This window comes from Caretta caretta, chromosome 8 (genome assembly GCF_965140235.1).
Source record: "Caretta caretta isolate rCarCar2 chromosome 8, rCarCar1.hap1, whole genome shotgun sequence".
Classification (NCBI taxonomy): Eukaryota; Metazoa; Chordata; order Testudines; family Cheloniidae; genus Caretta; species Caretta caretta.
In genome coordinates this window covers 98,411,936-98,433,573 of record NC_134213.1, presented here as the reverse complement: position 1 = coordinate 98,433,573, position 21,638 = coordinate 98,411,936, and the positions used below count along the sequence as shown (strand labels likewise).

The following is a 21,638-nucleotide window of genomic DNA, read 5'->3' as shown; positions in this document are numbered from 1 at the left end:
AAAACGATTCCATCAGTAAAATTTTTGCTTATTAGGATCAAAGAATAGAATTTCGATTTAGAATTAGTGATATTTCTCCTGTATCCGTCTCAGCTGCAATTTACATAAATTAAACTAAACACTCTTATGTAATTCTTCAACTGACCCAGATCTTCAGAATGTTTATGCGGGTACTGTATCCGTTTGTGTAAAATTAAAAAAAACAGACGTTACTGATTTGGCCAAATGTATTTGTGCTGTTTTGCCACAAAACTTTCTTCCTTTTTCAAGTAGCAGCATCTGAGGACCTGATTCATTAAACAAACGTGTCCAGTTTCTGCATTGGAGATTCCATGTAAGGTCATGAAAGAACTGAAAACAGATTTTCTGTTAGGGGTTTTTATAGCCTTAGGCACCGTGGAAGCCAAACTTTCAGTGGATCCTTAATCTCAGTGTAATACACCTCTTGAATTGCACATGAATAACAAAATTGAAAGCAAGCTCCATTCATACTTGAGGTGCATATCAAAGTAACTGTCTTTTTCTCTAAGTATGACTCGATAGCATAGTAAACATGTAATCTATCCCCTGATGTGCATGTAAAAATTGAGGTGCCTATGTAGCTGTGTGCACAATCCCTGATTTACACACATGCATGGACCTAAATCAGGCAAATACCAAAATGAATGTATGCTCTTTTGTGTATGTGCTCCTACAAATCTGGCCTCATAAACATTTCAAGACTCATGGTTGCACATGTCACAAGTGGATATTAAGTGGAGCAGAATTGCTTTTATTTTTCTAAGACCCCATCTACACTAGAAAATTAGGTTGATTTAACTACATCGGTCAGCAGTGTGAAAAATCCACACCCCTTAGTGGCATAGTTAAACAGACCTGAATCCCTATCTAGACAGCGCTAGGTCTACAGAAGAATTCTTCTGGCGGCCTACTTACTGCCTCCTGGGGAGGTGGATTACCTACGCTGAAGGGAGAATCCATCCTGTTGGCTTAGATAGTGAAGCGCTGCAGCTGCGCCACTCTAGCATTTTAAGTGTAGACAAGCCCTACGTTTTTAAGCTTTAAGACCTAGTTGCATCACATTGACCTCTAAGATGCTTGGGAAACCCAAAATGAGGGACACCACTGATGCAGCAGAGCACAAAGCTTGACATGATGTGGGAATCGCTTATTGAATGTGTAAAACTTTTCTAAATTTGGTTTCAAGGATTGGTATAATTTGCAATGGTTGAACAAATCTGTTGCCTTCCCAATATTTTTGGATGCATCTGTAGTCTGGGGTGGAAATTCCAGCACAGAGATACTGTAGAATAAGGGGTAACTTGAATGTTCTTGGGTAGCAGGTATTTTCATTCTGTAATGTGACTAATGGGAGTTAACTAAGGATGTAATTCCAGGAAGAAAAGTGTGTGTTTAATCTTATTTTTCTCTTTTAAAACAAGTTAGTGAATTTTTTGGTGCAGACTTTAGGGCAGTAAAATAATGAACTTCATGGTTCCTAGGTAATGTCGTGGGCAGCTTGGGACACTCCTTTTTCAGCCAGAGTTTTCTTGGCAGTAAGGAACATGGTGGATTTTTATATGTGACATCTACATATCAGTCACTGCAGGACCTGGTGCTCCCAACTCCGCCCTACTTGTTTGGTATTCTCGTTCAGAAATGGGAGACTCCCTGGGCTAAAGTGTTCCCCATCCGACTGATGCTGAGACTTGGAGCTGAATACAGACGTAAGTAGCCTGTGTTCTCTTAACTCTAGTAACCTGTGTCTGTGTTTGGGTGACATTTCTGAGTGCTGTGGTTATGTACATCAGATATACAGGAATAGTGATTGTGGGGAATGTGCCCCACTAACCACAACCCCAGTGATTGTGCCTGTAGATAGATACTTTACTAGGTCAGTCATATGACCTAAAACTTTTTAGCTACAATTAAAACTATTAACCAGCTAACAATTAACTGAGGTCCTGGTAACACAACCTGTGACCTAAAATAGAAGAACAGTACATGGTAAGTCTGAGGCAGTTATTCTATTTAGGGCAAAAAGCTGCTTTTGATACTGTGAAATTCATTACATGCTTAGTGAAATGGAGGCTTCTCTTTAGTTTTTAGGTTTCTCAACTATGCTAATCTAAAAAATGGTAATATATATGCAGGTGAAACTAACTTACAGTACTTTATAAAAAGGCAGTACCAGCTGATGACAGCAGGCTACAGAGAGTTCTTTAGTTGGACAAAGTCTAAAACTGGCATAAAATATTCCCAGAATGGCACTGTCCATATTTGGCTACCGGAAAAGCAGATATTTTGCTGTCATTGGCATGTCAGAAATGTACTTTTAGTCCTTCTGTTGAAATGTTCCTATATGAAGAGGCTTAGATTCAGTCCGTTTTTTACATAACCTTTCAATAGGTGAGTTTGAATCTGATTATTCATTTTTAAAAATTTTCCTAGTTTATCCATGCCCACTTTTCAGCGTCAGATTTCGTAAGCCATTGTTTGGGGAGACTGGACACACAATTATGAATCTTCTTGCAGTAAGTGATGAGTGGGGTTTTTGTTTATTTGTTCTATCTTTATATATGGAAGAAAAGGGGAGTGTTGTACTATGATTATCTTAATTTATTTGTATAGTAACTAACTTTCAAAACACTATGATAAGGAAATACTGGTATTGTGTTATTTGGGTGGTGTCCTATTGTCTAATCTAGATATCAGACAGCAACTTTTGATGATGCAATAAATATTAATGATTGCCCAAATCAAAACTCTGGGTCTTAAACAGCTGTATATTTTTGGATCTGGATCTAAATTTAGCTGCTCAGACCACTCTTCAAAAATGTAGTCATAATTCTGTGATTATAGAAAGTTCCAGCTGGAGCTAACTTGTTAATTCTAAAGTGTAGGGAACATGACTTACTCTCACTCCCGCTGAATCTGAGGTCTCTGTCTCATCTAGCAGAATGCAGAGAAAATTTTCCTATATAGAGTAATATAGTCAGGAGAATATTAAATTTTATGCATTATACTTCTATTTAATAGTTCTGTACCTTCGTCTCTTTCTGAAAGGAGAGCTACTCTGTATCACTAATGACTACGTTGTTTCACTTCTTTGTTCCTCTAAAACACAAGGACTTCAGAAATTACCAGTATACATTGCCAGTGGTCCAAGGTTTAGTGGTTGATATGGAAGTGAGAAAAACCAGCATCAAAATCCCCAGCAACAGATATAATGAGGTAATACTTAGAGTAAATATATATGTTTAGTCTAGTACAATTTAAAGATAAGAGGGATTGGGTCCAAAGGAATTTATTGTGTTTGCCACTGCCAGTGAAAACTGCCTCAGAATTAAACTATAAATGTATTACGTATATATTTTTTATATATGAATTGCCTACAGAAATGAGTTATGCACAGATCAATTCAATGTGGCATTAGTTAAAAATAATGGATAGTTGCTCTTATACAGAGGTTATTACTTTTAAATATACTTCAAATGCAATTAGTTGAAAATCTGGGGTTAGAGAGTTGCACATACTATTCTGATTTGAGTAAATGAATCCGTTAAATAACACATGCTGTATGGGTGTGAAGCCTGGAAAAAATGAACTTTCTCCAAGTACATATTGGGTGTTCATAGTGTTTGTGAAAGTATTTGTTGGCTCTTTGTCGATTTTAGTGCAAAATATATCTCTGTACATTTGAAATAAGAGTTCGATTTAATTGCATGAGAAAAGCTTCAGCTGTCTTTTAGACTTAGTTGATGTTGACAGTCAAACTGCTGAGTGACAATCATAGTTGAGTGATTTGAACAATATTGGGGACCAAAGAATGGAAAGGTGATAATTCAGTGGTGACATATCTAAAGGGCTAGTGACAAATGATCTCCTTGAGGTTTTAAAGGAAATCAGTAGCAGAGACAGGAGTCAGTCTTATGCTTTTCAACTATGATATAGCACCAAATAAGAATGGAATACAGAATAGGAGAGAAATGGATTTTGATACTAAATGTTTCTTGCCAAATAGAGATGGAGCATCAATTGGAGAAAAGCATGCATTTGTACTAATTCTTTCAAAGAGAAATTATTTGTCCAGGTAGATTCCTGCAAGCACTAGAGAGATTTGCAAACAGAGAATTTTGTATAGATACAACATATGAATCTGGGCACTAGACTAGGATTAGCCCTTTGATATCCTGCTGATAGATCACTTGAAAAAAATACCTGAACAAACAGCTTCTGGGTTATGGATATAAGGGGATCACCAAATTTGAATTTTTGAGGAAAAACTAATAGGGGTTGCTCAGGACCAGTCCCTCCACAGTTCTGTTAAAACAGAGCAGATATCAAGATTCCACAAGCACTGCAGAACTTATCTGATGAAGTGAAGTCTTGAAATTGTAGGATGCAATGTGGTTCATAATAAAGTTAAAAATTGATTTTGGAGTCAAACTAGAATTGTCTATTTCTCTGGAGGGAAGCCCTGAATTCAGTGGATTATTGAACAAAATATATGGAAGAACTTAGTTTAAAAATAATTTCTAGACTAACCTCTCTTAGTTTAAATGTATAATGGTTGAAGTATGACTAAATTTGAGAGTTTGAGCTATACAATTATTTGAACCAATGTAAAATAGGAACAGATAACTCCTGGAAGGTAAGAAAGTCAAATTCAATTTCAAAAGGTATTGTTAATATAAAGTAACCATTGCAATTTTGAACACACAACTCAAGAAATGCTAGGGTTCAAATTCTCAAATAATATTAACTTTGTCAACTATATATATATATTAAATTTAATTTGAATTTTGTCTAATTAATAATCCAAAATGTAACTGTTGCTACAATGCTAAATTTTGCAGTTCTTGACCTCTTGTGTTTACATTTGTAACATTAATGTTGTAAATAGAGCTTTATGCATTTAATCTTTTTTTCTTCAAGGACGGGGTAGGGGCAACCGGAGTCCACCACCCAGTCTCTGGAGGGGCTAGGATCTCTGAGGATACTTCTCCTGACACATGCATCGATGTAGCAAGGAATGCCTTGATGCATCAAGAGGATGCATTGAATGTAAACCTTTTAGCCCCAATGGGATGCTGGGTGGAGACCTGAGGAAAGGAGAGTATGTGAGGGGAGGGGCACTTACACTGCATCAGTGAGAGGGATATAGTATTATACTCATTTTACAGATTGGGAAACTGAGACAGCAGCTAAATGACAAGCCCACAGGCATACAGGGGGCCATGACAGAGCCAGGAGTAGAATTGAGGAGCTTCTAGCTCCCAGTTCTGTATTCAGACCATACTGGCTCTCAAGAAGTAATATGTATTCCTTTAAGAGAACAAGCAATTGCCTTATAAGAGTTGTGCCTAAAACGTATCACTTTTTCAGACTCGAAGAGCCCTTATCAAGGTGTTTCCTGTGTAGAATGGCATTTTTAAAAGCTCTTATAGCATCAGAGCAGATGCTGCATTTTGTATAAGGTTTCATATAACAGCATTTCATACCAGGTTTTCCATACAAAATGCATTCCAACGTGCTTTAGAATGGTAATAATAGCAAGGGAGAGTGAAAATATGTATATAGGCAATGGGAAGAGCTATTTTTAGATGAGATTTGAAAAGATGGAGTTACTGAGGCGGAAAGATACAGGAAGGCTAGTAACTGAATTATAAGGTGTATTAATTCTTGAATACCATTGTGAAGGGGAAAAAAGTCCCCATTTCAGCCGGTATGGATCTAAATCTATTGTACTTGAAGATTGTATATGCAATACACAATATATGGTAGTTAATTTCAGTATGGTTTAACCTTTTGTCCAGTGTTTATGTATTTGTTATCTTCAGTTTTGTACTCTTTGCTAACTGTGCTAAACTGAACCTTGCGGAAATGCCTGTCGTAAAAAGGTTTATCAGCACCTCTGTATTAGGTTGGGTTCAGTTTTCTGTTTGAAGCAGGGATTCAGCCTCTTGTTTATGTGAAGAATACAATGTATCTTCCTCAAAATTTACAGCACAGAAAAAATCGAATTTTCTGGAGAGTCTCAATCTGTTTTTAAACATGAGACTTTTGAGAACATTTTTTTTCACCCCCTGTTCTAACTGAAGACTGGTTTGTATCATTCAGACTGTCCAGTTAAAACTATTGAAATCTCATGCCTGGGCTATATTTGGAGACGTGCTTGTAATTAAGCAAAGTTATTAACAATTACTTTATCCTGTCTTTACCTTTACACTCATCATTTTCCAGTACTCAAAATGATTGTCATTTCCTCTAACTTTCACTGGGACTTAAGAAATCCAGTTGCATTGAAGTTATTCCTGCCCGCTGTACAGATGCCTGTCATTTCGCTAATGCCTTGCCATGTGAAAGTGAGGCTGCCATGTTGTTTCTAATGGGACTGAGGGCAAACGGTACCCTTGGTAAAGGTGGCTCCCATTTCACTAAAGTCTTACCTTTGGAACATGAGGTGCTGAAACCAGTAATGAAACACACTACAGTAATACAAAACCTTAACTATGATCTCATTTCTCCCCCCCCAAAACACACCACACTTAACCTGTGCATATATGTGAGTGTTGAATATTTGCTGACATTGTAAGTAAGGTTTTGTGTTGTACTGAGTGGGAGATTAATGTGTTGTGTGTAATGGGCTTCCTTTTCACTTGGAGACAGAAGACAGTGTGTGGTGTCTAGTGCTGTCAGTGAAAATGTGAGCACAAGGCTACTGTTAAGAAGTGTCCCATAACGTGATATTTTCCTTGCTTTTTGGGGTTTCATTGAGAGGATGTTATAATTAATCTTATATGCAGTAGTGTTTTAGCTATGTTGGTCCCAAGATATTAGAGACACAAGGGGTGAGGTAATCTCTTTTATTGGACTAACTTCTGTTGTCGAGACCAGCTTTTGAGTGTACAGAGTTTACACACTCCAGACTTGAAGAAGTGCTCTGTGAGAGCTTGAAAGCTTGTTTCTCTCATGAACAAAAGTTGGTCCAATAAAAGAGATTACCTCACCCACCTTGTCTCCACAATTAATCTTACATGCTTACGCTCCTAAATTCCACTTTCAGTGAGATTTAGGCACTCTTGAAAATGGGCCATAGGTGCTTCTGAAAACTTTATGCTGTGAGGGTTGTCACTAAGTTTGCTAGTCTTTGCAAAGGTGTCCCAGTTGGATACATTCTAATAAGATTCTTCAACCAGATTAAAGCCACTGTTTATGCTAATAATCCATGTGCAGGATTTAAGGCTAAATGAAAGTGATAAACTTTCTTTTTGTTTGCAGATGATGAAAGCCATGAACAAATCTAATGAGCATGTTCTAGCTGGGGGAGCATGCTTCAATGAGAAAGCAGACTCTCACCTAGTGTGTGTCCAGAATGATGATGGGAACTACCAGACGCAGGCCATCAGTATTCATAATCAGCCAAGAAAGGGTGAGATGGGACTGATCTAAGGGAGCAGATGGAGGCTTTTCCCACCCAGAGCATCTTGCATGACTTTCTTTTGTCTATTGTGCTGCCATTAAAGCATATTACTTTGTAAATATGCCAAAACAGGTTTTGTTTTTAATTCATGGACCTTCTGAAATTAATATTTTGCACAGAAACCAGTTATTATTGTATGATTAGAGAGCTCCTAGGACTTGATGGGGGCGTGGCTTCCATACATGTGGCATAATGGGAAGGCCCAATGCAAATGTGTGAATAATAAGAAAGTGCCCTATTTGCCTCTGGATTACCCTGCCCATCCTCCTGGCACTCCTTTTCAGTGTCCACAGTTTAATCTGGTGTTTGAAGTATTGCGTACTGTTGATGTGGATTTTTCAGATCACACCTCTCTATGGTTACTGTTGGTGTTCAGTATTTGTCCAGCTGAGATGTGAGTTGGCAGCTTGCCAGGAGTTCAAGGGCCTCACATAACTGACATAAAATAAAGCAGGTTTTTATACCCCTCAGGGACGTAGTTATACCAATGTACATTTATAATACAGATCTGGCCTTTATGTACCTAACCCCTCCTCACCGAGAGCTGCAAGAGCTTTCTGTATGTATGTTAATTAGACCATTTGATTTTCAGGCTTTATTTTTTGTTAAGACCAGGTGAAATGATGCAATAGCAACTTAGCATTTTAAGAATTAAAATGTTAGAGCTTTTTTTTTAACCAGACTTCATGTCAGAGTTGATAATCTTATGTTAGAAGCTCTATGATGTCTCCAAATGAGTACAAAAAAAGATACGTTTCTAACCCTGAACATTCATGATCTTCACTCACAATTTCAGCATATGTGTTGGCACGTCGGTTCTTTTAGGGCTGGCACTAATTTCTAAGTAGTATCTTCTGTACTAGAGCATGGGAGGATGGATTTCAAGGAACTCCTTTGTTGTATTGGAAACACAATGGCCATTCCAAGGGCTTTTGCTTTTAAGCTGTCTTGTAGGTAGTTTAGAAAATTTGAGCCACTCCCCTTCTGACTGGTCAGTAGTACAATGTCATCAGCAAAAAGCCCAAGTAAGATTGTTTCTAGTCGCATGAGGACTTTTTAAAGGTCATAATGTGCATGTTTACCCCTAAAACAGACCCCTCATTCTTAGTGAAAAAGAAACTAATTAAATATTAACATTCTTTAAGGTTGGCAAAAATTGTCATCCAGTTTAGAATATCATCAGACAAGGGCACCCTTGCTGCCCAAGCATCTGATACACACTGGAATCATAATAACTTTGTGCTACATAATTCCTTATTTAGGTTATTAGGTCTTCTGTGGATGATACAGCTACAATACCTGATTCTTGCATAAGGCATTGCTTTGACAAGAGCCTCTCTAAAATCAGTCTTGTTATTGCAGTGACTGGTGCCAGCTTCTTTGTGTTCAGTGGAGCTTTAAAATCCTCTTCGGGCTACCTTGCCAAGTCCAGCATTGTAGAAGGTAAGGAATGAACAGCTTGCTCAAAGTACATTGCTTCCCTCCTGATAACTATATTTGAGCAGTGTGCACAGCTTAGTTCTTGTGCCCTGGGTATTTGAGAATCACGCTGGTTACTCAGTGTTATCTCACTCTTTAGCTAAACACAGTTTTTCATTACGGCCTGTAACTTAATTTAACTGAGAAAATGAGAATAACTAGTCCAGATGCCCTGGGACACCAGTACAAGAAAATTAGGGTAGATATGAAATACTTGGTTCCTGTGCTGGGGATCAGAGCTTACAATCCTTGACTGAAGTAGAAAATTGCAAGCATAAAAAACTTGGAGTTTATCTCCATAGCAAGAGATGAAGCCGTGCTGTGCATTAGCCTGTTCATTTAATAGCCTTGCAGTGGGCAAGCTTATAAATTTCTGAGGTTTGTATCCTAGTACATCGTCAGGTGACAGCGTGAAAGGTCAAGGTTGTCCAGACTGGGTTGTGTCCCCATAGTTCATTCTTCCTTTGCCAACAGAGTCCGATGATGGAGCTGATTCTCCAGTTTGTGCACTCTCTCCTATATTTTTTGGGGAGGGTCATGGCTTTTAAAAGTGCCACATTAAAACAAGGCTGAGTATATGTTGTTCTGGTACATTCTTTACTTAAACCAGAAATTATCTGTTTTTAGTTCAGGATGCAGAGTTGGAAACTCATCAGCTGGGGAGTTGGGATACCTCAAGGAATTAGTAACTTGCTGTTTTATGGAACTGTTCGTTACCAAGTTACTTGTGGAAACACCGTTTATTCAGGCTGGTAATATCCAAAAGCTGTGACTTATTTTTGTTTAACAGCCTGCGTGAAATGAGTTGCTGGCCGTGGTGGGATTCCTGGTGGGCAAGTGTCCGCATCACAAAAAACACTGCTACTGCTTGAGTCCTTCTTGCTAATCTCATTGGAGGTCAAATATTTGAATGATCATGATCGTTTACCTCTCATATCTTGAGGTGCGATCTCCAGAACAGGGGTGCAGTGCAGTGGCAGGGCTGTGTGCATAAACTCATTGTTGCCATTGCTAAGGTTGAATCTGTTCTGTAAGTAGACTTCAGCTTCCACTGGTACGTCCTCCAGGCCATGTTCATAAACGTTACATGGGAATGCTACTAAACCAACAGCTTTCTATAGCGTTATTACTTATGGCCTTTCAAATAGATATTGCACGTTGACATTGAATCGTAACAGGAAGAATGGTTTTAGCTCTGTTCTGAATGTTCTTTCTTAAATGTGGCTGTTGGTTGTTTCTGATGATGATGATTATTGATTCCTTAGATGGTGTAATGGTCCAGATAACTGCTGAGAACATGGACTCCTTGAGGCAGGCTCTGAGAGAGATGAAAGACTTCACTATTACTTGTGGCAAAGTAGATGCTGAAGAGCCTCAGGAACATGTTCATATTCAGTGGGTGGAAGATGACAAAAACTTTAACAAGGGGTGAGTAGATGAATAATCCCTTGACACTTCTACAGTGTTAATTTGGCTCTGTTTTGTCTGCTGCTGTGTGTCTCTATAGCTTACTAACAGCATGTTCTATCCATGAAGAAGAATCCACATGCTTTGTGATTTTTAGAGTGCTCCAAGTTTCTCAGATTACATTTGTGACAAGATAAAGGAAGAGTAATCAGTGATTGACTTATATGTTTGTTAAAACTCTGAGGAGCTGATCCTGAAAGATAAAGAGTGACTTCCTCAAGTCAGTATGGATTGAAGGGGCTTAGCCCCTTGCAAAATTGCACCATTAGTTTGAGAGATCATACCTTTTTATCGTTATTAAAATGGGGCGGAGGTAAATAGAACTTCAGTGCATCAGTTTAGAAAGTTATCAAGGCTACAGAAAGATTTCTGCTATTGCAAATTTCCAGTTATTTTAAACCATTATACTGGTTATAAAAGGCCATCTAGCTGCTAATTTTTGAGTGCTGAATCTCGCACGCTAGGAAAGTTTCTTATTCCTTCCACTAAGCTCACATTCAGTAGTGGTGTAGGTAAAATCTGATACATGCTGGACAGCAGCAGTGAATCTATAACCTTGAATCTGGAACCTTGACAATCAATGCAAGATGGCGAGTACATGGCAATTCAAGCATGCAGTGTGGTGGGTGAGGTTGAAAACTCGAAGAAACATAGATAGTAGCAGCAGCCTAGAAAAGGAGACCGTTCTTAAGGTAAAGACATTTCACATGTGTTTGGGACTGTTTGTGTAGTCCCACAGAAGTGGCCATTTCAGGGCATTAGTTAGGCTGCTTGTTCTGTTAAATTCAGTGTAAATAACATTTTAGACATGACTGAATTGTACTGTTTGGTTTGATATTTATAAATAAATAAAATTCCAATCACTGTGTAATAAATCTACATAGGTTTCTGCATGTTCCATATGTGGAGAGCTCATCAATCCCTTGTGAGGTCACAGGTCAAATATAAGGCTATTGCAGACCTAATGCAAGCTACCTCTGTACTCCCCAGCCTCAAGTCCACCTAGTCTAGTAGGATTTCAAGTCTAGATACTGTATCTGATTGTTTTCCTGTGTGATGTGGCAGAAAGCACTGCACTTTTCATCTGTCTCCATTGTAATTATCTGGGGTAAACTCTCAACACAGCAGGAAGACAATTTCAAAAAGCCTGATTACTGCTGAGATCCATGCACTAGTTCACACCTCCACAACTGGAATTAGCGATGATATTCAGTATCATTGTGTTTGGTACACTGAAAGAGATCTTTCTCTGGAGAGCTCCCTTCTGGGATAGTTAGTGTTTGTCCCTTTTAGCAAATGTGTCTAGTCACTGTATGGCAGTTTAAACTGCAGAGTGCTCACTTTTGAAATAACCTGCAGTGGGGTCACTTTGAGAATCCAGGTAAGTCAAAATAAGTGCCCTTTACAACCCTTATATGAGGTTTTCCTTTACAATGTCCTCTGTTCTGCAAATCTACTCAGATGGCCAAATTTGAAATCAGCTTTTATATGATGGCATTTAGTGTTTGGAGGCATTCTGCTAACTTAAAACTGTTTTTCCCTTCCTCTTTCTAGTGTTATAAGCCCCATTGATGGCAAATCCATGGAGTCTATAACCAGTGTGAAGATATTTCATGGCTCAGAGTATAAAGCAAATGGAAAGGTCATTAGGTGGACAGAGGTAAGAAAACAAACCTAATCTGCACAAAGAACAGGAGTCTTGGTACTCTGTGACTAAGGAGCTATAACACTTAGCCCCCTGCTGCAGAATGCCTCCCTTTGACGAGAAACAAACTCTACTTGCTCTGCCCACCAAACTGAAAGCAAAGATTTATGGGGAAACAACAGTGGCCTTTTCCATAGGGATGTAAATATCCATTAAAAAAGTTAACCGTTTAAACAATTAAAATGATGTTGTTTAATTGTTTAACTGATTAAAGGGGAAAGGGGTGGAGCTGGTGTGGCTGGGGCTGCCATGGCTAGGGGTGCTCTGGCTGGCCGGCGCAGGCCCGGGGATGGGGGTTAATGACACATGCTTCCAGTTAATTGTTTCGTATTTTATATCCCTACTTTGCACCTGCCAGGAAGTCTTCAGTGACTGCGTAATGTACAAGTGGCAATGTCATGCCATTGAAATGTGTCTTGAGGTGCTACAGAGCCCTGGAAATAAGTAACCACACATCACTGGCCATCCCATCTACTGCACTTTTACTGAATTTTGGGAGAATCTGCACTCAAGTTGAGGGCTGGGGAAAGTGTTGTAGCTTTCCATTATCTAAAGGGCACAAGCCTGTGTATTTGTATTTAAAGTTCTAATCAGCAAGAGCCTTTTATTTTAATGGAGACAAAATCCCAAACAGTTTTTAAATATCATTTCTTTTGAGCTGCAAGCTGCATTTATCCATTCCGTGTGGTGCAAACTGTCAGTGCCAAGGAACTTAAATCTGCTTTTATAAAAGATTGGGTTTTTTGTAATTCTCAAACTTAATCTTGCTCTTTATTGACCTATTAACAGTTTGGGGATGGAGCAACTTCAGCGCTGAAATGGCAGCAAAAACACAACCGGAAAAGATCACTCTTAGTGGATTAATTGTATGAAAAGTTAAAAACAAGGTGCCATAGTATAAATGACTTGGGTTATTTGTTTTGTCACCCAGCATTGGCCATGGTGGTATTCGACTTACAGGACTGACCTGGAGCTATGGCTTTTGTCAGCACAGAAGTGTTAATGTTAAATGGTTCTTTGAAACTGTTTCAATTAATTTGCTAGTGTTAGCTGAAGGGAAACCAGGATAGTTTTAGCTGTGCCCCTTGTCATACATGTATTCTTTTCCCAACATTCAAGGTGATTTGAGGGAATGTTGCAATGTTTAGTTAATAACTGTATAAAAAATTCTGGCTTTTTTCAGATTGCGGGGGTTTCTACCATAACACAGTATTTATTCTGAAGTCACTTTAATAACAACATGCTTCAAAAATGATAGTGTAATTTTCTGAAGTGGAAGGGACGTTTAGTTTACTTATAAGGTTTTAAAAGTCTTTTTATCTAAGGCAAGAGTGTGGAAATGCATACACGCAGAAGCCCTTATACTACTAGGGTGTATTGTGAATTTCCATAACAGGGATTTTAGATTCAGTTGGAGCACACCCTTTTATACAAAGTCCCTAGAGCACTTTGGGATCAATCTAGGAGTGAGAGATCAGGACCATTCCAGTCTATATCCTTATAACTCTTAAACCCCTTTATCCCCAGTTATCAAATCGGATTGATGGGGACTCATGCTGATGAAGACTTGAGTTATTTTAAATCCTATAAACGGAACCAAATGTGAAACTTCACCTTTAAATAGTTATTTGACAGCCCCTGTGTTGTTACAGATTCTAGTGAGCACCCCTTCCTGGTCACCTATTAGGACTGCTGTGAGGTGAATCCAAGTCTCTGTGCTCTGGAGCCTGGACAGAGTCCAGCTAGTGCCCCCAATCTCAGGACCCTCAGGTGCAGACCTTCTATCTGGGGAGCAGCTCCTCTTTGAGTCTTCAGAAAGTCCCCAAATAGTGTGAAGGGCTGATCAAAACCTTTTTGCTTCATGTAACATTTTTCTAAGGCAGCAGTGTCCTTAAGTAGCTGTATTAATTGACAGTCTTTTATATTCTTTTTACACTCAGTCTGATGCTGCTCTTTTTTGTAAAAGCTGGTTGGTAGGTCATGTTGATCACTCCTTTTTTTTGTTCAGGTGTTTTTTCTGGAGAATGATGACCAACATAATGGTCTAAGTGACCCAGCAGATCATAGCAGACTGACTGAGAATGTGGCCAAGGCTTTCTGCTTAGCTCTCTGTCCTCACCTTAAGTTATTGAAGGAAGATGGAATGACTAAGCTAGGTCTGCGTGTTACACTTGACTCGGATCAAGTAAGTTGTAAACAGTTTCTACTAGTTTAAGTTGTCCGTAATCTCATTTTGGTGGTGTGGAGAGGGGGAGCTGAAAAGGGGACATGAGAGTTCAACCATTATATTGCTTGATTCTGGAGCCTAGGAATTGGCAACATTAAATGCTACTCTATTAGCACTTAATGCTGCAAAATCAATTTTTTTCTAGAGGAAGAGGCTGGTTTTTTTCTTTCCTGTATTCATGTAACTGTAACATGTAATTTTGACCTGTCAGTCCTTGTCCTCAAAGGAAACCCGCACAACACTTTCAAAAGATGAGCCTGGAACTTAAATTCATATCTGCTAGACACCAAAAAATCATGGTCTCTATAAGGAGACTGGTTTTATGGCTCCTCAAGGCTTACAACCACCATTTGTAACATACTAACCCTGCTTTGTCCAATGACTGCAGAGGTGTTAATTGCCTCCTCCATTTCAAGTGTTTTCTTGCGTATGTGTTAACCATTTATGCTTAACAATCTATCCCATCTTGCATTTCGCTATGACCCTCTGGTTACCTTTTCCAGACCTGAAGAGCCCTGTGAAAGCGTGTGTCTTCCAACCATAGAAGTTGGTCCAATAAAAAGATATTACCTCACCCACTTTGTGTATCATGTCATTTTGGGGCATTTTTTGTTAGTTCACATTAGGTAGTGCTTTCTGCTTCTGATATCCATGCTAGAGCCCCTTAAATCAGTAGCTGAACTCTCAAAGCAATTGTATCACGTGCAGTATGGTCAGAGATCATGGTGAAATAGCTCCTCTCTTAAATCTTTCACTTTGTATCTTTTAGGTTGGCTATCAAGCTGGGAGTAATGGACAGCCACTGCCCTCTCAATACATGAATGACCTGGACAGTGCCTTAGTTCCAGTGATTCATGGAGGAGCATGTCAGTTGAGTGAGGGGCCAGTCATAATGGAGCTCATCTTTTATATTCTGGAAAACATCTCATAAGAGGACTTCATTTTCTGTTCAGACCTGTTCCAGCAGCAGTTGTATCTGAATCATTTGCACTTTAAAACTGGAAGATTAAGCTTTTGTTAACACTATGGGGGGGGGGGTTGTTCCATAATTCTAAATCTTCTATGCATTGTCAACAAACAGAGGATCAGGGCAGCTTCTATACTACAAAATGTTTATGCTATCCTTGCAGCTCATACAGTTCTGTTACTGTTTAGAAAAATAATGCTCATATTTAAGGACTTAATTACAGTCATGTATTCTAAATGCTCAAACGGGTGCAAAGATCACTGGGGCGTAAATAAAAGATGAAATGTCAGATTTGTACTGTTTGTAGATGGACATGTAAGAAGAAACAATCAAGACCTCCATTCTGACCTCATCATAATGCCATTTGTGGTTATTCTGTAGACATTAAAAAGTAATGTTTACATTATTTTGACCAGATTATTGGTTGAAGTACATCAGACACTTTGGGATATGCCTAGAGAGATGCATGGGAAGGTTACCTAGCCAAAAAATATGGCATATGAAGATGACCATTCATTCAATCTGAGTGAAAGTAAGGGCATATCTCTGACAGTAGTATATAATTTAAACTTGCAGTTTTGTGTGTATATTAGGTTAGTATACTTACTTTCCCCTACTTGTTACAAAAATTGTCACCTCGGATTTCTATAAACTACAAAAACTTTGCCATTCTGTATTTTGTTTACGAATCTATATGAATGTCAATGGTATACACCTGGCACAGGTAAAAAAAGTTAACCCTAAAGTGCGGTTATGGTATTCCAGTTCCCTCAGTAGGTCCTGCTTTATTAAAAAAAAAAACAAAAAAAAACCACCCAGGGCGCTTTTGTAAGTCTCCTCATTGGTGTAGACTTTAGCGTAACACTAGTTTCATGTAATACAGTTTGCACTTAACACTTCATATTAGCAGCACCATGTAAAGCTTACCCCCATAACAAAAGCACAAAGTGGCTGTTGTTGCATGTTGTGCTAAAAAAGAGGCTTTTAGTTCAGCTCAGAAGACTTGCACTTGGCCTCACCTACAAATGAAGGGCAGTTGACAGGGGAAGCAGCTGCTCACTTCTGCTACACAGCATTAGGAAAAGCTAATAAGAATGTGGTTCCACATTCTTACTAAATCAAATTTCCATCCATAGAAAATGGCTAGTAAGTGGAAAGAGCTGAAAGCAGGAGTAATGAGCTAGTTTAGCATGCATAGGAGCTGCTACTTAACTGTTAGGACCCTCTTCTTGGAGATAATAGGCAAGTCCAACAAAACAACAGTAAAGTGTTTTTTTGGGAGGGGACAAGCACTGTTAAAGTGGTATTTTAGTGAGGACATCAGTCAATCCTGCTTTGAAACTAATTTGCACTGTGGAAAGTGTAGTGTTTGCAGCAGAACAAAGGAACAGCAGAGCTAGAGTTCAGCTGATATGGTGCTTTAAGCAAGCAAATAGACAGCAACAGCTGGGAGAAGGGAAAACTATACAATGTATTTTACAGGACAGTACAATAGCTGCATAGGTGCTGAATGGAATCGTGAATAAATGGCTACTGCTTTTTTAAAAACAGTAAAACTATCCACATAGTCTAGAAAATTCCAGTTGCCACCTCAAGACATGTTCAGAAGGAAGAGTTGTAGAACTAGGTCCAACTGAATTAGTAAAATCAATCACTGGCAGGGAGAGCACTTAATCTGACTTTTCGTTTGTGTTTATATTAAAATGAACCTTACCTCTGTCATTTGGTAATAGGTGGCTATGTGCTATTCTTAAAATGTTTCTGGCTGATCAAAGTTTAAGTTCCTACACAGCAATCCAAGAGGCTTCCTGCATTTTCATTTGTTTTGCTATAAAGAAATGTAATTAAGTTTGACTTGAGTTACTTTTAAATTCCCTACAACACATTTTGTTTTTGCACACTCCTGAGTGTTGATATACATGTCTACAGAGTGTAAGTAAAACTCTGTCTGAAAACTCTTGATTGACAACTACAATAAAATCCTACTGCTGGAACCTCTATTCCAGTTTTGCACAGCAGAAGTGTCAGTTACTTTAGTTCCATTAAGTTATGCTTATTGAGGCTAAAAAACCAATCTTCTCTTCCTTACCCCTAGGAGTCACTTAGGTTTGGGTTATGGTTGTGCAAAACACTATTGACTGGTGACTGACTTGTTTGCTTCAATCATAGCCTTTTAAATGACCTTAAAATTACCATATTGTTAAGAAAATGAGTACCTGTTTAAGAAAAAAATTGTACTTTTAAAATTCAGTTAGTTAACACTGCAAAAACTGCATATTATATTTTTATTTTCAACATGTAGTTTTGTATATTAAATTTATTGAAATTAAAAACTAAATACTGTATTGTTTTCATCCCGTCAGGAAGCAGAAGTGCTGCTGTAGGTTGGAGAGTCTTTTGTCTATGAACTTGATCCAATGGACCATATGCTGCAGGCATATCCTCCTTTTACTATCAATTTCTTCAGGCTCATGTAGTTTAAGAACACACATCAAGCAGTTTTGATACCATATCATTTTATATATAGTTCATAAAAAATTCTGCGAACAGCCATGATCCAGTTTTCTACACAAATAAGAGTGGCTATTTTTCGATCAACTAGTAAGTAGTCTAGTGAAACACTCCAATCCTTCAGTAAACCCTGTGATCTTAAACAGGCCATATCAGGCTTTACAGATTCCCAAGCATTAAGAAAATGAAGGCACACACAGCAGGCTGAGTTGGAACAAAGGGGGGGGGGGGGGGAGAGGAGAACATGGCAGGCAACTGATAACCAATTCAAAACCCAGATCTGCAACCCTATTCTAAAAAAATCCTCATATCCTATTGTTACCTTAAGCCAAGACACATCTAGTTAAGAGTGCTGCAAGAGCATGCAGAGGAGATGGGCTACGCTGCTGCTAAAGCTCTGCTTGAAGTGAACTATTTTCTTCATCCCAGGACACTTATAGGAGGAGCATGGTGATCTTCGGAAGGGCCGGAGGGTGATCGTAAGAGGACGCAGTAGGTGGTATTCAACGCATAAGAGCCTATATGCCTGAAAAAGAGTTGCTTCTAGCACAAGCTAGCCATGCCGGGAGCACGAGGTCTCATTTGCAAATTAATTACCTTGCACTGCTCCAGTGAATTTTTTGAAGAGCAAACTGTTAAAGGTTTCACACACCACTATGAAACAGTCCCTGCAGAGGATAGTTGTGATGAGTTTATATACCATTCACCTGGTGCTAACGTTAGTAGTCCCATCTTAAGGCAATTCAATCCATTTTGCATAGATCAGTTCCATTTTTCCCCACTAGTAGTGAGTTTCCAGGGCCTTACAATACTTGCCTTATAAAACTTAACACACAGTAAGGTAGTTACCAAAATAAAGACATGTTATGTCCATTAGTGCATTCATCTAACATCTTTGGTGCTCGCGGGTAGCAGCGTCTTTCTATGTACAAACTCGATTCTGCAGCTTTTAGCATTCCTGGATCTGGAAAAAAACAAAAACCCACCATGTCTTGCTACAGTGCTAAGTAAGTATCCCACAATTAAGATCACATACTGTTGACATTATTCTGTCTGATGGCTAACTAGCAGCCTTCATAGAAATTCCAGGCAAAACTCTTCATTAAGTTGCAGTTAAAGTGATTGAAGATACAATGTAGCAATGTGTTAAATTATAGGTGACCAAAAGTTAGTACTCTCAGCACCTCACGGCTAGTAATGTCACTGCTTCAAGGGTGTGGGCAAATACATCAGCCCTGGAGTATCTTAAGAGGTCACAGCCATACAGCCAAACTTTGTACAGAAGAGCTCACTGTGGGCTCTTCGGGTGTGTCAACACTGCAAAGAAAAACGTGTGGTGCTGAGTCTCAAAGCCCAGGTCAACTGATGGATGGCTAAAACTAGCAGTACAGACATTCCTGCTTAGGTTGGAATCCGGTTTCTGAAATCTGATGAGGGGGAGCGTCTAGGAGCCCGAGTTCCAGCCCGAGCAGGAACATCTACATGTCTATTTTTAGCCCCAGAGACTGAGCATGAATCAATTGGCCCAGGCTTTGAGACTCAGTGCTATAGGTTTTTCTTTGCAGTTGTAGACATACTCTTAACTCAGTACTGAATCACTTAGTGTGATTTTCAGTGCTCCAAATTTGGACCAAAGCACTAGACATCATCCAGATGTTTCAAATAATATTTAAAGTCTTTGGTAGCTAGGACATGACAAATCAGGATAATATTCACCTACTTCACAGAGGTACCATCTAAGCTTAATTACTATTTGTACTGCAAAATGAGATATGCCAAGCAAGGCGCCATGACAGCTGGAGAGAGCGGGGGGCCTGAGTCTGCTCTGAACTCTAGGCGCCCAAGGGAAGGGAGAGGGAGTACTGTGCATATACTTAAATCATCAACTTTCTACTAGGACTGAGTGCTTTGGAGCAGCTTTTTTGTTCTATGTTTGTACAGTGTGGTCCACAAATGGGCTCCTAGATGCTGTCACAATATAAATTAGTAATATCTGCTCAAAAAGAGCCATCCAATTATTTTCTCCACAAGTACTGATGTCTTGCAGGAGCACTGCTAAGCTTTATAGCCATACACTGACAGGAAAGAGAGAACCTCCAGTGATTCACACAACAGGGTTGAGTACTGAGTAACCACTCTCCTAGGGGTTCATGAGCACAGCCGAAAGCTGAGAGAGCCAGGACAGTTTTAAGAATTATGGTTTCAGACAATCCATACAACTGGTACATCAGAACATTTTGAAGAAAAAAAGATCAGTTTGATGTTGACTTTTTAGACGTATAGTTTGGTGTATACTTACACACAAAATCTACACTTAAAAGAACGTTCAACTTAATGCAAGAACTCCACAGACAGGAAGTGCCAGGTGTATAGTTGCCCAGGAAATCTTAATCCAGCTCCCCTGTACATCCAATTCATAAACTGAATGAGATAGGGGCACTGTGGAAAAATTGTATGTGATCATGTAATTAAATTATGCACAAGGGGGCTGAATTAAGATTCCACAGGCAGCTGTACAGCTGGCATTTCCTAACTTTCAGCTTCTTGATTTGCAATCTCAACCTTCCTTAGAGTAGATTTTTTTTTGTATGTAAATTTATTCTAAAACAAAAAGTAAAAAAGATGATACCTCACAGGGGGAAGAGATGCTATCTAAGCTGGATCCAAAGTGGTGGATAGGAAGAGGGGAAGCTTAGTTTGATTCTTCCCCTATTCTCTACTGCTACAGCTGTTTTGCCAGCAGCCAGGTGTTCCCTCTACAGTGTGTGCATGGGCCCAATTCTTCAGAATGTTCAAGTTGTTATTTTGGCATGATACTAATATTTCCTGAAGAATGCAAGTAACAGAAGGGAAATGGCAATTTCAACAGTTTATACCACAGCTAAACCTAAATGAAATTTATTAGACAAAGAAAAGGAATTTTTCTAGCCCAAGGCCTTTCTTCCTGCTAAATTTCTAAGGTCTCATGCAAACAATAAGAGTATTAGGAAAAAAAGATCAAAATAATCTTTTATAAATGAAAGTGTTAAGCAATGTAAGTTCAGGAATTGCTACCAGTTCCCACTATAATATTTCACATCCTATTGACTGAGATTAGTATAGGGAATATGATCAGATTTTGAATAGAAATAACAAACATTTAAAACATCACTAGAAATATAAGGAAGATCCATCTAGGAACCTGAGCCACACAGGTAGGTCACTGACCATGTAAGACATTCTATTTCATGCAGAAATTGTTAGTGGCCCTCAACTTCTAGCCAGAAGCACAGACAGAAGAAAGGAGTGTTCATACCTTAGGATAACTAATGTTCAAGGACCAACCAGTTTTCAGTAATTGTTTGAAGATCTTGACCACTGAGTGGCTCCCTGAGTCTCACTTTCACCTCTAGTTTCCCTCCGGTGGGCTTCCTACCATCCAGAATCTGAAAGCACCACAAAAATAAGATTGCTCTCTCACACACAGACGCACGCGCATGCAAAAAGGAAGACTGACACTGCAATGTTTTGTGGCAATCTCACTGAAAAGGGCAACTGTTTTATGCCTCCCATGTGGTTATACAGGATTAATACAAATGTGCTAGAACACTGACATTCAACAGAACGATCAACAGGGCTGGGTCAGTTTGTATTAGAGAAAGAACTTTCATAATAGCCGAAGTTCTCTGAAAAATAAATGGATTTAACCTTTTTTAGATTCTTATATTTATTTACCAAGACACAAAAGGGATGTGGGTCTAGTTGTACACACTACAGGGATAGGTCTGGTATTTTATTTGCAGACAGTATTAATGCT

General features: G+C 38.9%; 2 protein-coding genes across 4 annotated transcripts in view; one reads left to right on the top strand and one right to left on the bottom strand.

Moving 5' to 3' along the window:
- Nucleotides 1-17,669, top strand: part of ZFYVE9 (zinc finger FYVE-type containing 9) — a 92,150-nt gene extending 74,481 nt beyond the window's left edge. The window contains exons 11-19 of the mRNA XM_048860832.2: nt 1,503-1,727; nt 2,452-2,534; nt 3,130-3,234; nt 7,285-7,435; nt 8,849-8,929; nt 10,231-10,393; nt 11,987-12,092; nt 14,146-14,322; nt 15,134-17,669. Coding sequence (XP_048716789.2) covers nt 1,503-1,727; nt 2,452-2,534; nt 3,130-3,234; nt 7,285-7,435; nt 8,849-8,929; nt 10,231-10,393; nt 11,987-12,092; nt 14,146-14,322; nt 15,134-15,295 — 1,253 coding nt within the window. The 3' untranslated portion in view covers nt 15,296-17,669. The remainder of the gene's footprint in view (nt 1-1,502; nt 1,728-2,451; nt 2,535-3,129; nt 3,235-7,284; nt 7,436-8,848; nt 8,930-10,230; nt 10,394-11,986; nt 12,093-14,145; nt 14,323-15,133) is intronic.
- Nucleotides 17,670-17,830: 161 nt separating this feature from the next.
- Nucleotides 17,831-21,638, bottom strand: part of CC2D1B (coiled-coil and C2 domain containing 1B) — a 66,875-nt gene continuing 63,067 nt past the window's right edge. For 2 of the 3 annotated variants that reach the window (XM_048860835.2, XM_048860836.2), the window contains exons 23-24: nt 21,138-21,267; nt 17,831-18,806 (exon numbers count right to left, since the gene is read on the bottom strand). In XM_048860835.2, coding sequence (XP_048716792.1) covers nt 21,148-21,267 — 120 coding nt within the window. In that variant the 3' untranslated portion in view covers nt 17,831-18,806; nt 21,138-21,147. Of the gene's footprint in view, nt 18,807-20,471; nt 20,669-21,137; nt 21,268-21,638 lie in introns of all 3 variants that reach the window. The other variant, XR_007358008.2, reaches the window with a different exon arrangement.